At 39.1% G+C, this 13,871-nt stretch overlaps 1 protein-coding gene and 1 non-coding gene across 2 annotated transcripts; both read left to right on the top strand.

Annotated features, from left to right (window-relative positions):
* Positions 1-9,583: 9,583 nt before the first annotated feature.
* Positions 9,584-9,724, top strand: LOC134320946 (U4 spliceosomal RNA). The gene has a single exon (XR_010013755.1). It is a non-coding gene; the product is annotated as a U4 spliceosomal RNA (small nuclear RNA).
* Positions 9,725-10,706: 982 nt separating this feature from the next.
* Positions 10,707-12,623, top strand: jun (Jun proto-oncogene, AP-1 transcription factor subunit). Its single transcript, XM_063001289.1, has one exon. The coding sequence runs from the start codon at positions 11,076-11,078 to the stop codon at positions 12,030-12,032; it is 957 nt and encodes a 318-aa protein (XP_062857359.1). The 5' UTR covers positions 10,707-11,075; the 3' UTR covers positions 12,033-12,623.
* The last annotated feature ends 1,248 nt before the right edge of the window (positions 12,624-13,871 follow it).

Raw genomic sequence — 13,871 nt, 5'->3', positions numbered from 1 at the left:
CTGACCATTGAAGAACAGGTGAAATCAGGCTTAAAAGGTGTGTAGAGAAATAGATGGACTACAGTCAGTAATTGTAGAACTACAAAGTGCTTCTATATGGTAAGTGGAGCTGATAAAATGGACATTGTGTGTAGAAACCAGGAGATGGTTTTAATGGTATGGCTGATTGGTGTATATAGGATGTAATATATTTTTAAATCCATTAAAATCCATTTGAATGGGTTTCCAGAAAATACCAACTGTCTGAGTTTTGCATATCACAACTTTCGAATTTATTCATAACGGTATTTTTGATTTATCTTTAATTTAAATTGATTTCCAAAAAATCAGTTCACCACACTGGTTTAAAAGCTACAAAATAGGAACATTTTAATGTTGTAAAATACTTTGTACACCTGCTCATACATCTAAACAAACAGAGAGTTTAAGTAGTATATATATACATGTGTATATACAGTGTATCACAAAAGTGAGTACACCCCTCACATTTCTGCAGATATTTAAGTATATCTTTTCATGGGACAACACTGACAAAATGACACTTTGACACAATGAAAAGTAGTCTGTGTGCAGCTTATATAACAGTGTAAATTTATTCTTCCCTCAAAATAACTCAATATACAGCCATTAATGTCTAAACCACCGGCAACAAAAGTGAGTACACCCCTTAGTGAAAGTTCCTGAAGTGTCAATATTTTGTGTGGCCACCATTATTTCCCAGAACTGCCTTAACTCTCCTGGGCATGGAGTTTACCAGAGCTTCACAGGTTGCCACTGGAATGCTTTTCCACTCCTCCATGACGACATCACGGAGCTGGCGGATATTCGAGACTTTGCGCTCCTCCACCTTCCGCTTGAGGATGCCCCAAAGATGTTCTATTGGGTTTAGGTCTGGAGACATGCTTGGCCAGTCCATCACCTTTACCCTCAGCCTCTTCAATAAAGCAGTGGTCGTCTTAGAGGTGTGTTTGGGGTCATTATCATGCTGGAACACTGCCCTGCGACCCAGTTTCCGGAGGGAGGGGATCATGCTCTGCTTCAGTATTTCACAGTACATATTGGAGTTCATGTGTCCCTCAATGAAATGTAACTCCCCAACACCTGCTGCACCCATGCAGCCCCAGACCATGGCATTCCCACCACCATGCTTGACTGTAGGCATGACACACTTATCTTTGTACTCCTCACCTGATTGCCGCCACACATGCTTGAGACCATCTGAACCAAACAAATTAATCTTGGTCTCATCAGACCATAGGACATGGTTCCAGTAATCCATGTCCTTTGTTGACATGTCTTCAGCAAACTGTTTGCGGGCTTTCTTGTGTAGAGACTTCAGAAGAGGCTTCCTTCTGGGGTGACAGCCATGCAGACCAATTTGATGTAGTGTGCGGCGTATGGTCTGAGCACTGACAGGCTGACCCCCCACCTTTTCAATCTCTGCAGCAATGCTGACAGCACTCCTCCGCCTATCTTTCAAAGACAGCAGTTGGATGTGACGCTGAGCACGTGCACTCAGCTTCTTTGGACGACCGACGCGAGGTCTGTTCTGAGTGGACCCTGCTCTTTTAAAACGCTGGATGATCTTGGCCACTGTGCTGCAGCTCAGTTTCAGGGTGTTGGCCATCTTCATGTAGCGCAACAATTCATCTTTAAAGATCCTCAGAGAGTTCTTTGCCATGAGGTGCCATGTTGGAACTTTCAGTGACCAGTATGAGAGAGTGTGAGAGCTGTACTACTAAATTGAACACACCTGCTCCCTATGCACACCTGAGACCTAGTAACACTAACAAATCACATGACATTTTGGAGGGAAAATGACAAGCAGTGCTCAATTTGGACATTTAGGGGTGTAGTCTCTTAGGGGTGTACTTACTTTTGTTGCCGGTGGTTTAGACATTAATGGCTGTATATTGAGTTACTTTGAGGGAAGAATAAATTTACACTGTTATATAAGCTGCACACAGACTACTTTTCATTGTGTCAAAGTGTCATTTTGTCAGTGTTGTCCCATGAAAAGATATACTTAAATATCTGCAGAAATGTGAGGGGTGTACTCACTTTTGTGATACACTGTATATATATATATATATACTGTATGTGTGTGTGTGTGTGTGTGTGTGTGTGTGTGTGTGTGTGTGTGTGTGAGCAAAGCTGAGGAGGTTTCATTATTGTGTGTGTCTGTGCTGATAGTGAGTAAGTTAAGGAAGTTGACCTCTCTCACGTGTGCACCCAGACCTTCTGGAAAGAACATGGCAACACAATAGAGCCCCACTAAAAGCTTGTTTTCAAGGCAACGGATATCCTGCCTGGACTTGTAGTAAGGACAGACGTTCAGGATTGTGTATGTGTGTGTGATTCCTCTCTTTACTTCATGAGACCATGTGCAGCACCAACACAATGGCATGGGCCACACCTCTTTTTATGTTGACTTTGCTGAGCTGCTGAAGGATGGTGGAAAAATTAACAACAGCAGAAAGACTTGTATAAGAGAAAGAAAGAAACTTATATAAGTCAACTGAACAAACATTCCAAATAAAATAGCACTGTGGTAGTTTAACAGATATTGTACTGTTTTATTTAAGACACTATAGTGTGTTATTACTACATTTCCCATTCTGCCTTGCACTGTTTTGTTTACACTTCTTAATTTAGCAGCACAATCCTTTAACCAAACAGACTGGTGACACTACTTTGGTAAGGAGCCTCCCATATTTTAAACATCAGTCAATATGCCAACTGTCTGTTCATATATATTTATAACTCCTTTAGTATGTTGGACTCCTTTAGTAAGTTCACGGTTGGACTACTGCAACTCCCTCCTGGCAGGTGCTCCCATGTCCACTATTAAACCCTTGCAACCTGTTTTTTAACCAACCTAAAAACTGCCACAGCACCCCACTGCTGCGTTCTTTTCACTGTTTTCCTGTAGCTGCACACATTCAGTTTAAAACATTGATGCTCGCCTACAAAGCCAAAAATGGACCAGCCCCAAGCTACCTTCAAGGGCTAATAAAACCGAGCCACTAGTCTCGCTCGACTTGATCCTCCACCCTGAACTCAGGGAAGACAAGCATCAAGGTTCTTCTCTGTACTTGCACTCAAGTGGTGGAACGAGCTTCCCTTGTCTGTCCGAACATCTGAGTCCTGTGCTGTCTTCAAAAGACGATTAAAAACTCACCTCTTTACTAAGCACTTAAGCTGACATGCACTTACTAATGCTCTTATTAATTTTTTTGTGAAAAATACATAAATAAATAAAAAAAAAATTGGTTCTAACAGGGTTTTCAGCAGATTTGTATTCTTGGACTGTTGTCTACTTAACCTAGAGTAAAGTAATGTTCACTATGAAAGTGCTTTTGTAAGTCGCTCTGGATGAGCGTCTGCTAAATGCTGAAAATGTAAATGTAACTGTAAGAGCACTAAACTATAATTGCAGTGTTAAATCCAATAAAATGGATTTCCATAAAATCAATTCACCACACTGGTTTGTAATTAAAAAAAGTTTTAACATTGTAAATTACTTTGTAAACCTGCCCTCTGCTCATACATACACTATATTGCCAAAAGTATTCACTCACCCATCCAAATCATTGAATTCAGGTGTTCCAGTCACTTCCATGGCCACAGGTGTATAAAACCAAGCACCTAGACTGCTTCTTGTGAGAGAATGGGTCGCTCTCAGGAGCTCAGTGTTTCCTCGCTACTAAATATGGTGTCGCTACAGACCTCCAAACTTCATGTGGCCTTCAGATTAGCTCAAGAACAGTACGTAGGGAGCTTCATGAAATGGGTTTCCATGGCCGAGCAGTTGCATCCAAGCCTTACATCACCAAGCACAATACAAAGCGTCGGATGCAGTGGTGTAAAACACGCCGCCACTGGACTCTAGAGCAGTGGAGACGTGTTCTCTGGAGTGAGGAATCATGCTTTTCCATCTGGCAATCCGATGGACGAGTCTGGGTTTGGCGGTTGCCAGGAAAACGGTACTTGTCTGACTGGAATGGGATGTCACTCAAGTTCATATGCGTGTGAAGGCAGACGAGCGAATACTTTTGGCAATATAGTGTATAAACAAACAGAGAATTTTAAGTATTCTCTCATTATCTCAGATTAGCATCTCCTACAGCTGCCAGCTGGGTGATAGACACTAAGAGAATCAGACTTCAGAACTGTGAATCTGTAACAGGGCGGGTCGTGCCTCACTACTGAAGCATGAGGTGAAGCCCTGCATCTGCAAGAGTAAATAATGAATCCAAGTACAAGTTGCTTGACCGAAGTAGATCAATACTAAAACGCGTGGCTAAAACGCTTCCAACAAAAAGTGGCTAAAATAATAAAAACTAGAGAATTTATTTATTAGGATTTTAATGTCATGTTTTACACTTTGCTTACATTAATGACCGGACAGGTAGTTACAGGTTACACATGATTCAGTTAAACACCATCACAGGCAATATTGTATCAATTCATTAAACTTACATGTTATTGGACTGTGGGAGGAAATCAAAGCTTCCGGATCAAACCCATGCAGACATGGAGATAACATGCAAACTACACACATAAAGCACCTTGTCCTCTCCACGTGAAAATCAATGCTCCGGCCATCAGCGACAACCCAGTTTATGGAATAACTGAAGCATTAGGAACCCTAAACCCTAGATCCTAAAAGGAACCCTAATATTTTTAAATGGCATGGTTGTATACTTGACACATTGCATCTCCTTCCATCTTCTCTTGATAGATTTGGATATGAAAGTGATGAATGTATCTGAAAATTAGGCATTAGCAGGACACTGCATTGGATTTTAGAAAGCTATGCTTTATTGTAGCACTTACCAACTGCCACAAGCCCTCCCATCCCATCTCTTTCTGTCCAGCCCTAGCGCCAGTGTCCTGATTTACTCCTATGCAGGTCTGGAGATGGCCGTTAAGATAGCACCAGATGTGGACAATGAACTTATATATGACAGGATTACTTTGAGACCTTTGATTCCTCCTCAATTAGAATCCAGGTGATTTCTTACAAGAGGCTGAAGGCCAGTGAACTGAAGTGCACTAATTATAGACATACTGACAGAGGACTGGGACATATAAAGCTTTTATGTGGATTTTAGACAGACTAGCAATTGAGGAAAGACATAATATTGTCCTCTAAAGTGCACTTGGTCAACTGCCAATATTATGTGGACTTCATTTCTAACTGCGAGTGTATCAATTTTGCCACACCTATTGATAAGAGATACATAAAATCAGGTACACAGCAATGTATTATCCACAGATATGGCAGTCCAATGGTTTATGTTTGACAGAAAGTAAAAAGTAAAAAGCAAAAAAAGACCAAGGGAACCATGGTTTCTGTAAATATATATATATATATAAAGTTTTTGGAACTGGGTTTGTAACTGACAGTTTGGTAAAATTAACACATCTATAAGCAACAGCCACTTAACCATGTACCACTTAAATTCTTTACAGCACTACAGAGATCAAAACTACCTCTTAAGGCATTCTCTTTTGTTGGTAGTATCTATAATTAACCAGTTAGTATCTTCAGTTAACCTGACTGCATGTCTTTGGACTGTAGGAGAAACCCGGAAGCACCCAGAAAAACCCCAGACGACTCCATCGAGAGAACATGCAAATTCCACACAGAAAGAACCCGAACTGCTCCACCTGGGAATCAACCCTGGACCTTTTTGCTGTCAGGTGACAGTGCTACCAACCAAGTCACGTGTCGCTCTCAGCATACTTTCAGACATGATATAATAACAAATTCACAGGTAAGTGTTATTGACAAATTTAGATATCCCTGTCTTTCAACAACAGCCCTATGAATATTCCTCCTATTGGTAAGAGCAATGATGAGCACAAATCCACTCCAATCCTGTGTTCAGTTTTTACAGCTTCAGCTGTTGGCCAAAAGCAATCATATAGTTCCCCCCCCCCCCCCCCCCCCTTCCCAGCCAAGAGTCAGTGGACCATTTTTAAATAAGACCACCAGTAATATAAACCATTAAGTAATAAATACCACTAATTTATTGGCAGACCACAACTTAAAGCAAATATGCACCTCATGGCCTATGGGTAACTGAAATTAGAACTTCAGTACTAAAGCTTGAAGAATATAAACAAATGTGTAAGTAATGACATTTTCCATGGGTGTACGGTGTGTTACTTAGGGGTGTGTATTGGACTAGTTTTCAACAAGGGTGGCACAGACATTGAGGCATATAACTTGAGAGTGTAAACATGGCACAATTACAATCTTGACTGCAAGACCGATGATTAAAGTTTAATTCATAGAGTAGTCTAGGGTTGTCTGTTAATCATTTTATTGTTAAGATAAATACACTCAGCAAATACACATTTATTCTATGACTTGGTTGGTGTTTAGTGCAATTGAGGTCAGGGCATTATGCAAGCAACTGAAGTTTCAAACTCGTTGCACTGAAGGGTGTAACCCAAACTTGTCAAAATGTATTTTTAATAAAAAATCAAATTACTAGCTGTCTTGTGACAGAATGGTGACCTGTCCAGGTGTTTTCTTGCCTTACGCCCATTTTTCAGTTACCAAATCCATCAAAATCTGACCAAGATGAAGCAGCTGATGAAAATAAATAAATTAATTAAATTAGTAAATTAATTTTAAAAATACTACTAAAATTTGTATAAGTAATGCACCTGCATTTGCACAGTAGCTGTATAGCTTTTCTAGTGTTAAAAAGGTCTGTTCTTTGCACATTTAGTTTGCACCTGTTTTAATTATTAGTAACCACTTTATCACGGTTAGATGGCAGAAATACACCCTTAACTGGATGTCAGTCCATCACCATCACTAGCTAACTAAATGTTACAAAGAATACCCCTACACACAAATAATAAAAGTAATCTACAGTACATGATCTATAATTATCCAGATATGGTAAATTAAAATATAATTGGTTATGATTAGTGAAAACAGGACACGGGTATGTTATGAAACTGAACTGAATTGTACTGGACACTCCAGTTTCTGTTGACGAGAAAACACTGTAAAACCCTGAAAGAGGATGTGGGATTGTAAGATCATACTTTAACATAACCTTAACTACACTAACCAGGTACTTTATTAGCTTCCCCCCAACAGGCACATCCATACATTGATTACTGTATAAGCTTCACCTACCATGTAGATACAATTTCTGTGGGTATAGAGTTACCGTCTGTTGCTTTGTACACTTTTTCATCCCCATGTCACCAAATTATCTATTGAAACTTGTTATTTTGGTTGTGGACCATTCTCGACACTAAAAACACTAACCTAATAATAACATGGTAGTGTGTGTTGTACTGGTTTGTTGGGACGCTTGTGTTGGAAATATGTTCTGTGAGGTTCTGTGGAGTGACAAATTACACTTCGCTATCTGCAGTGCAATGGATGAGTATGGGATTCGAAACCCTGGATCCCAGAGATAGGGGGCTAATTTACTTTTGCGCCACTCAAGTTTTTATTCATATCTTTCAAAATCAGACAACAACAGGGCAATACTTGTCTGACAACAACCTCTAGAAGAAAGGTTACTTATTCTTTTTATTCCCCTTTTCGTTTAAGTTTAAATATATCCAGTTACTTACCTATACATCTAAAAAAGAAGTGTACGTTTCTATTAAGCATTAAAGTAATACAACACATAGAGTTGTATTAGAACTTCTTCTCAAGTTTTTAGAAGAAAATAGTTATATTATTTTTGTGATAATGGAATATAATGTACATTTCGTTAAGTGGATTTACAGAATTGCTGGAATTACAGAATAAGTATTTAACATACAATAAAAAAAATACTAAAAAACATTATTGTAACGTACAATCTACATTAACAGACCTGATTTGCCTTATAAATATAGTAATTTAAGTGTGGCTGCCATGTCATGCTTACATCAGTGTGTATCAGTTACAATCTGTCCCCAGAGACCACAAACAAGTGTTTGATAGCTATGCTATTAAAAATCTAATTATTGATGTTTAAAATAAAACAATGTGTAACAAATCAAGGGATAAACGATCAAAATAAAACACATTATTACCCCTGTTTTTGTGGACGTTTAATGTTTTATTAACTTGTTTGTTGCGTTATACGTTTTGTTTTAAAAATTCACTTTCAAGACGTTCCCTAAATCCGGCGTGCACTGTGGCGTGTTGTAACTCCTCTAGAAGACCCGCCTCCTTCTATTCCCATTGGCTAAGCACGGAGAGCAGTGACAGCACTTGGGCTTGTTTCTGAGGTGCATCAATTGGCTTAATTTACTAATTTAAATTGGTGCTCCAGTTGTAAATAATTAACACGGTCAGCCAAAGTTGGCTTCATTTTGACCAATAAACGTTTGCTTTTGCCTTTTATGACCTAACGTTTTAAACTGCATCTTTATTACTTAATTATAACGAATAATTTCCTAAATATAGCACTGTTTGTTTTATAAAAAAGCATCTTGACAAGAAATGTAACAGCAAGATGCTACAGTAACTATAACGTTACACATAAAAATAGATAATTAGTATACACAATATACTTTCTTTAAATACTTATTAAGTATAAGTTTGTATGAAATAATATAAACGACTGTTATTGCTTTTTTAAGCCACTTTATAGATGTATGACCTGTTTAAAAACTTTAATTCATTTATTTAATTGTTGATCCGATTTGAAAGCATGCGTGATAATCATCAGATAAAAATATATAAAATTTTGATGCAGATTAGCAATCTATATTCCACTGTTTACATTTTAAACAAGACTTTTTTGTAAATTATTTTATTCATTAGGCCTTGTTTTCTGACAATAAAAGTAGGCTTCTCAAGTTGCTCAAATAGGGTAAGCATACCCCTAGGGGACCTTGAAGGTACTACAAGGCTTCCTAAAAGCAGAACTACTATTATTGTATTAATAAAATAATTTTTGTTTTAATAATTGTCGTTTTTAAGAAAATAATGACGTTAAGAATATCTAATGTATCCTAACGTACTACAACAATAAAATTCTCCTGATTATTCTGTTTAGCACATAAACAAACCTTTTTTTATTTTAAAATACGACTTTGAAGTTATTCTGGTACTGAATCGTTTAAACATTTATTTTCTGTTTCTTTCTTGAGAATAAAATTAATAAAAAAAAAAAAAAAAATATTGGTGAATACATTCATTCATGGGCTATTATATGTAACCTTTTGATAGTGGATAAATAAATCCACTGTTACTTATGCATCTAAAAAAGGGTGTGTAAGTTTCTATTAAGCATTAAAGTAATACAACACTAATCAGTTACTGATTAGAACTTCTTTTCAAGTTTTTAGAAGAAAATAGTTATATTATTTTTTGTGATAATGGAATATAATGTAAATTTCGTTAAGTGGATTTACAGAATTGCTGGAACTACAGAATAAGTATTTAACATACAATCAAAAAATACTAAAAAAAAAAAAAAAAAACACAGTATTGTAGGGTACAATTTACAACAACAGACCTGATTTGTTAACTTATTTGTTAAATTTTGAATTATATAAATATTAATTTAAGTGTAGCTGCTTACATTGTGTGTATCAGTTTTGCTTTGCGCAGTGGCAGTATCGTGACCTATGAGGTTTATCCGAGGCGCGATTATTGCTAGTTGAAAACTTTACCCAATTGGGACAGTGGTAGCCTAGTGGGTAGAGCTTTGGGCTATCAACCGGAAGATTGGCGGTTCAAATCCAGGCTCAGCTATGTAGCCACTGTTGGGTCCTTGAGCAAGGCCCTTAACCCTGTCTGCTTCAGGGGCGCCGTACGATGGCTGACCCTGCGCTCTGACAAACGAGCTGGGATATGCGAAGAAAGACAAATAAAGTATATCTTAGTTACAATCTGACCATCCAGAGACCACAAAAGTGTTTAATAGCTATGATATTAAAATAGGAAAATAAAATAAATAAAAAAATTGGTAAATAAATTCATTTATGGGCTATTATATGTAACTTTTTGATAGGCCTTATTTTATTAAAAAAAAAACTTAAAATCTATTACTTTTTCATATGTATTTAAACTGGTAAAATATCACTTTTTATTATTACATTGTTGCTTTAACCTGATACTAATACATTGTATTTTAAACTAAATAAATACGTAAACCAACTTGGTCACTACCATCAACCTTTTGTTTTCCGCTGTCACTGAGACCCTGATCAGGATAACACAGTTATAGAAGATTAAATTCAATTTGCCACTATCCTACAAAATAAGCAGTAAGAAGTAGCAGTAGTGACTGTTGGTTGTATAGTATTGTTTTTCCAAAACACATCTGAACGCTTGTAAACAATGTATCGTCTTAACAGTGCTGTTATATACTCCTTATGCTTCTATACTGTAGTAATAACCACTTATAATGCGAGTGAAACATTTGGACTGAGTTCGAATCCCGCCACAGTCCAAACCAGCAGCTAAGCGGGTAACCAGATATTCAAAAACAATACGTAATCCCATAATGCACCGTCCATCGACTCGCTGCATTACCTCATCCCAGAAGGCATTGCGCGCAAAGAATCTTCTGGTGGTAGTCTAGGCAACGCACCTTATCTGCGCACAAAGGAACGCCCCTCGAATCGCCCGCAGCCAATAAGAGGCTTCAGGCATGACATCATTGGGAGGCCTATTTTTAGTGAGGCAGTGGTGTAGCAGATAAGGTTGGCCTCCAAGCCGGAGCACCTCAGTATATACAGACCTCGCTACAGAGAGAACACCTCAGGAAGAGCGCTTCAGCTGTGTATGATAAAACACTGTTTTTTACACTTGTTCGTCTGTTGACACGTTTAACAGACATAGCAGAGCTGGCGAGTGAGGTTTAGTTCGAGTTTGAATACTTTCGGACGTTTTGAAAAGTTTTTTCTGAGGTGAAGTTTGTCACGGGACGAGGAGTTACAGACGGACTGAAGTTTGAATCCGCCTGACGTTGCTAGGCTCCCTGATACTATTATCTTCTATATCTGACTTCAGCTGAAAGAAGACTCGTAATACGGACTCGTAAGTGAAACCAGAACAAAACCAAAAAGTTTTGGTTTCTCTTTCTATGTCTACCAAGATGGAAACTACATTCTACGATGACCCTTTGAGCGGCGCGTTCACGCAGCACGAGCCCGCCGGGTTCAGATACAACCCGAAAGCTTTGAAACACAGCATGACTCTCAACCTGTCCGACCCGAACACCACGCTCAAGCCGCACCTGCGCCCGAAAGCTAACGACATTCTTACTTCTCCGGACGTCGGCCTTCTCAAACTGGCCTCGCCCGAGCTGGAGCGCCTGATCATCCAGTCCAGCAACGGCCTGATCACCACCACACCCACGCCGACCCAGTTCCTGTGCCCGAAGAATGTCACTGACGAACAGGAGGGCTTCGCTGAGGGATTCGTGCGCGCTTTGGCAGAGCTCCATCACCAGCATATGCCGGCAACAGGGGTCACTTCGGCGCCCCAGACTACCAGCTCGATGGCGCCCGTGTCGTCCATGGCAGGCGGCCCGGCGTACACCTCATCCATGCGCTCTGAACCACCTGTATACGCCGATCTGAACACTTTCAACCCGGCGATCAGCACTGCCCAGAGCTTCAGCAGCGCCAATCCAGTGATGACCAGCTTCACCACAAGTGTGCCTCCTCAGCAGCAGCAGCACACCATGCCCGTGCAGCACCCTCGCCTCCAGGCGCTTAAAGAGGAGCCGCAAACGGTGCCCGAAATGCCCGGTGAGACGCCGCCGCTCTCTCCGATCGACATGGAGAGCCAAGAGCGCATTAAGGCAGAGCGCAAACGCATGCGCAACCGCGTCGCGGCTTCCAAATGTCGCAAGAGGAAGCTTGAGAGGATCTCCCGGCTCGAGGATAAGGTCAAGACGCTCAAGACGCAGAACTCCGATCTGGCATCCACGGCTAACATGCTGCGCGAACAGGTTGCCCAGCTCAAGCAAAAAGTCATGAACCACGTAAACAGCGGCTGTCAACTCATGCTGACTCAGCAGCTGCAGACCTTCTGAGCTGGCCAATGAAGTCCAGATGGAGTTAAGCAGATCGGACTGAAAGGACACGCTAGTCGGAAGTGTCTAATGGTACACTGGGACCGGGGACTGTGCGGCCGTGCGACTTTGCGCGTAAAAGGAGGTCCGACCTGGAGCTTTCTGAAAGCACAACCGAATGTGTCCAGCGGTAAAACCAAGACAGAAAGCATGAAAGACTTATTCTTGTTCACTTTTGACCAAGTTGTGCATGGACCTCAGTAAGGGAGCACTCAGTATTACAGCAAAATAACTAATAGGAACATGATGGCCCGTTCTGGCGCGCTAAACGCTGGAAGTTATTTCCACTTCATTCTGGAAACATTTGGCAAAGCCTGCCTGATTGAGTTCTAATGTACCTGTTATATTACACTGAATCGATTTGACCCTGTTTGAGTTAGTCGAGTTTCAGCGTTTTCTTTTTAAAAAAAGTTATTTGATGAGGTTTCACTCATTGTTATTTGTAAATAGAGAATAATCGGGAGTACTTATCTTTACCATTTGTAATACAAGTACTATATAATTTTTTATGTTTTGTTTTCTGAACTCATCAGAAACTAATGAATATTTATGAACTGTAATAAAGTATGTTCAACTTTAAAATATGACTATGTTGTCTCTGTTGGTGTGTGTTTATGAATACAAGTTCAAGATTTCAGAACAATTTACACTGCAAAAAAATCTTAAATATGGATTACATGGAGTTAAGAGTATCCTCACCATCATAACACACCTTATGTATTCCTATTTCCATAGGAATTATGTTTACTCCAGTTTTAATTCCAGTACACAAACATCAGTAATTAAAAATGGTATAGGTTTTATTATCAGCACAACTTATTAGACTGACTGGTAGTTTTATAGTAGTTACAGAGCAAATTCCTAATATAATAATAGTAATGTAAGTAAATGAATAATTTAATTGCTTAAAGTAAATGCATACATTTATGTGATTTAAATGTTGACATATACTACATTACTACATTTGAATCAGTTAAATTCATTGCAACATGTTTTTGTAAACAGGACCATGGGACAGAAATCAACAACATGTGCAAGACACATTCCATACAGAGTTAAAGTGCTGATAAAGCAGTAGTACTCAAAGACACAAAACTCAGAAGCCACATTTTTATTTAAAACAAAAATACGTAGTAATTCTAAACTATAAATTTAAAAATATTTATCTGCCTTGGCTCAAATATCAACAGCTAGGCTACTTTTCTCTAAAGCTATTAAATAAACAAAGACATACTTGAGCCAACTGTGGAGCCACATATTAAGAGCAGCATGCCTACCTCAAGCGACAGTCTGAATGGCATTGCTTACTTCAAGAGTATTGGTAGTTGTAAGGGGCTATACTGGTTTGTAAGCAGTTAATACAGTGTAATGGCACCGGAATATTGGTTAGAACAAACACGAAGTGTTGCATACAGAATAATACCATAATGAAATTTTAAATATTGCAACTTGATGCTGAATATAAGTAAGTAATTAAAGTGAGAATTGGTCTCCAGCTCGACCCAACAAAAGCTTCTAGTAAACAGCTTTTGCGTAACGAATGGAGATGTATCACAAGGGGGCGCCATCGTTCTGTGTCGTGGCGTTGAAAGTTCTGAGTACCCCAGCTTTACACACTATATTGTCTGTACACTTCCACATCCACTCAGGAAAGAAAATACGAAAAAGCGAACAAGGTAGGGTTTGGTGATATATGGATATGTATACCGTCTGACAATAAGGTTTACACTTTAACTGTGGTGTGTAGACTTAAAATATAAGAGCTGTAAACTTTCACCAAACTGAGTGTTTTAAAATCTG

The sequence above is a fragment of the Trichomycterus rosablanca genome, chromosome 9 (genome assembly GCF_030014385.1).
Source record: "Trichomycterus rosablanca isolate fTriRos1 chromosome 9, fTriRos1.hap1, whole genome shotgun sequence".
In the NCBI taxonomy this organism is placed as follows: domain Eukaryota; kingdom Metazoa; phylum Chordata; class Actinopteri; order Siluriformes; family Trichomycteridae; genus Trichomycterus; species Trichomycterus rosablanca.
Note: the sequence above shows the minus strand (reverse complement) of the source record. Positions and strands in the feature narration are given on the sequence as shown.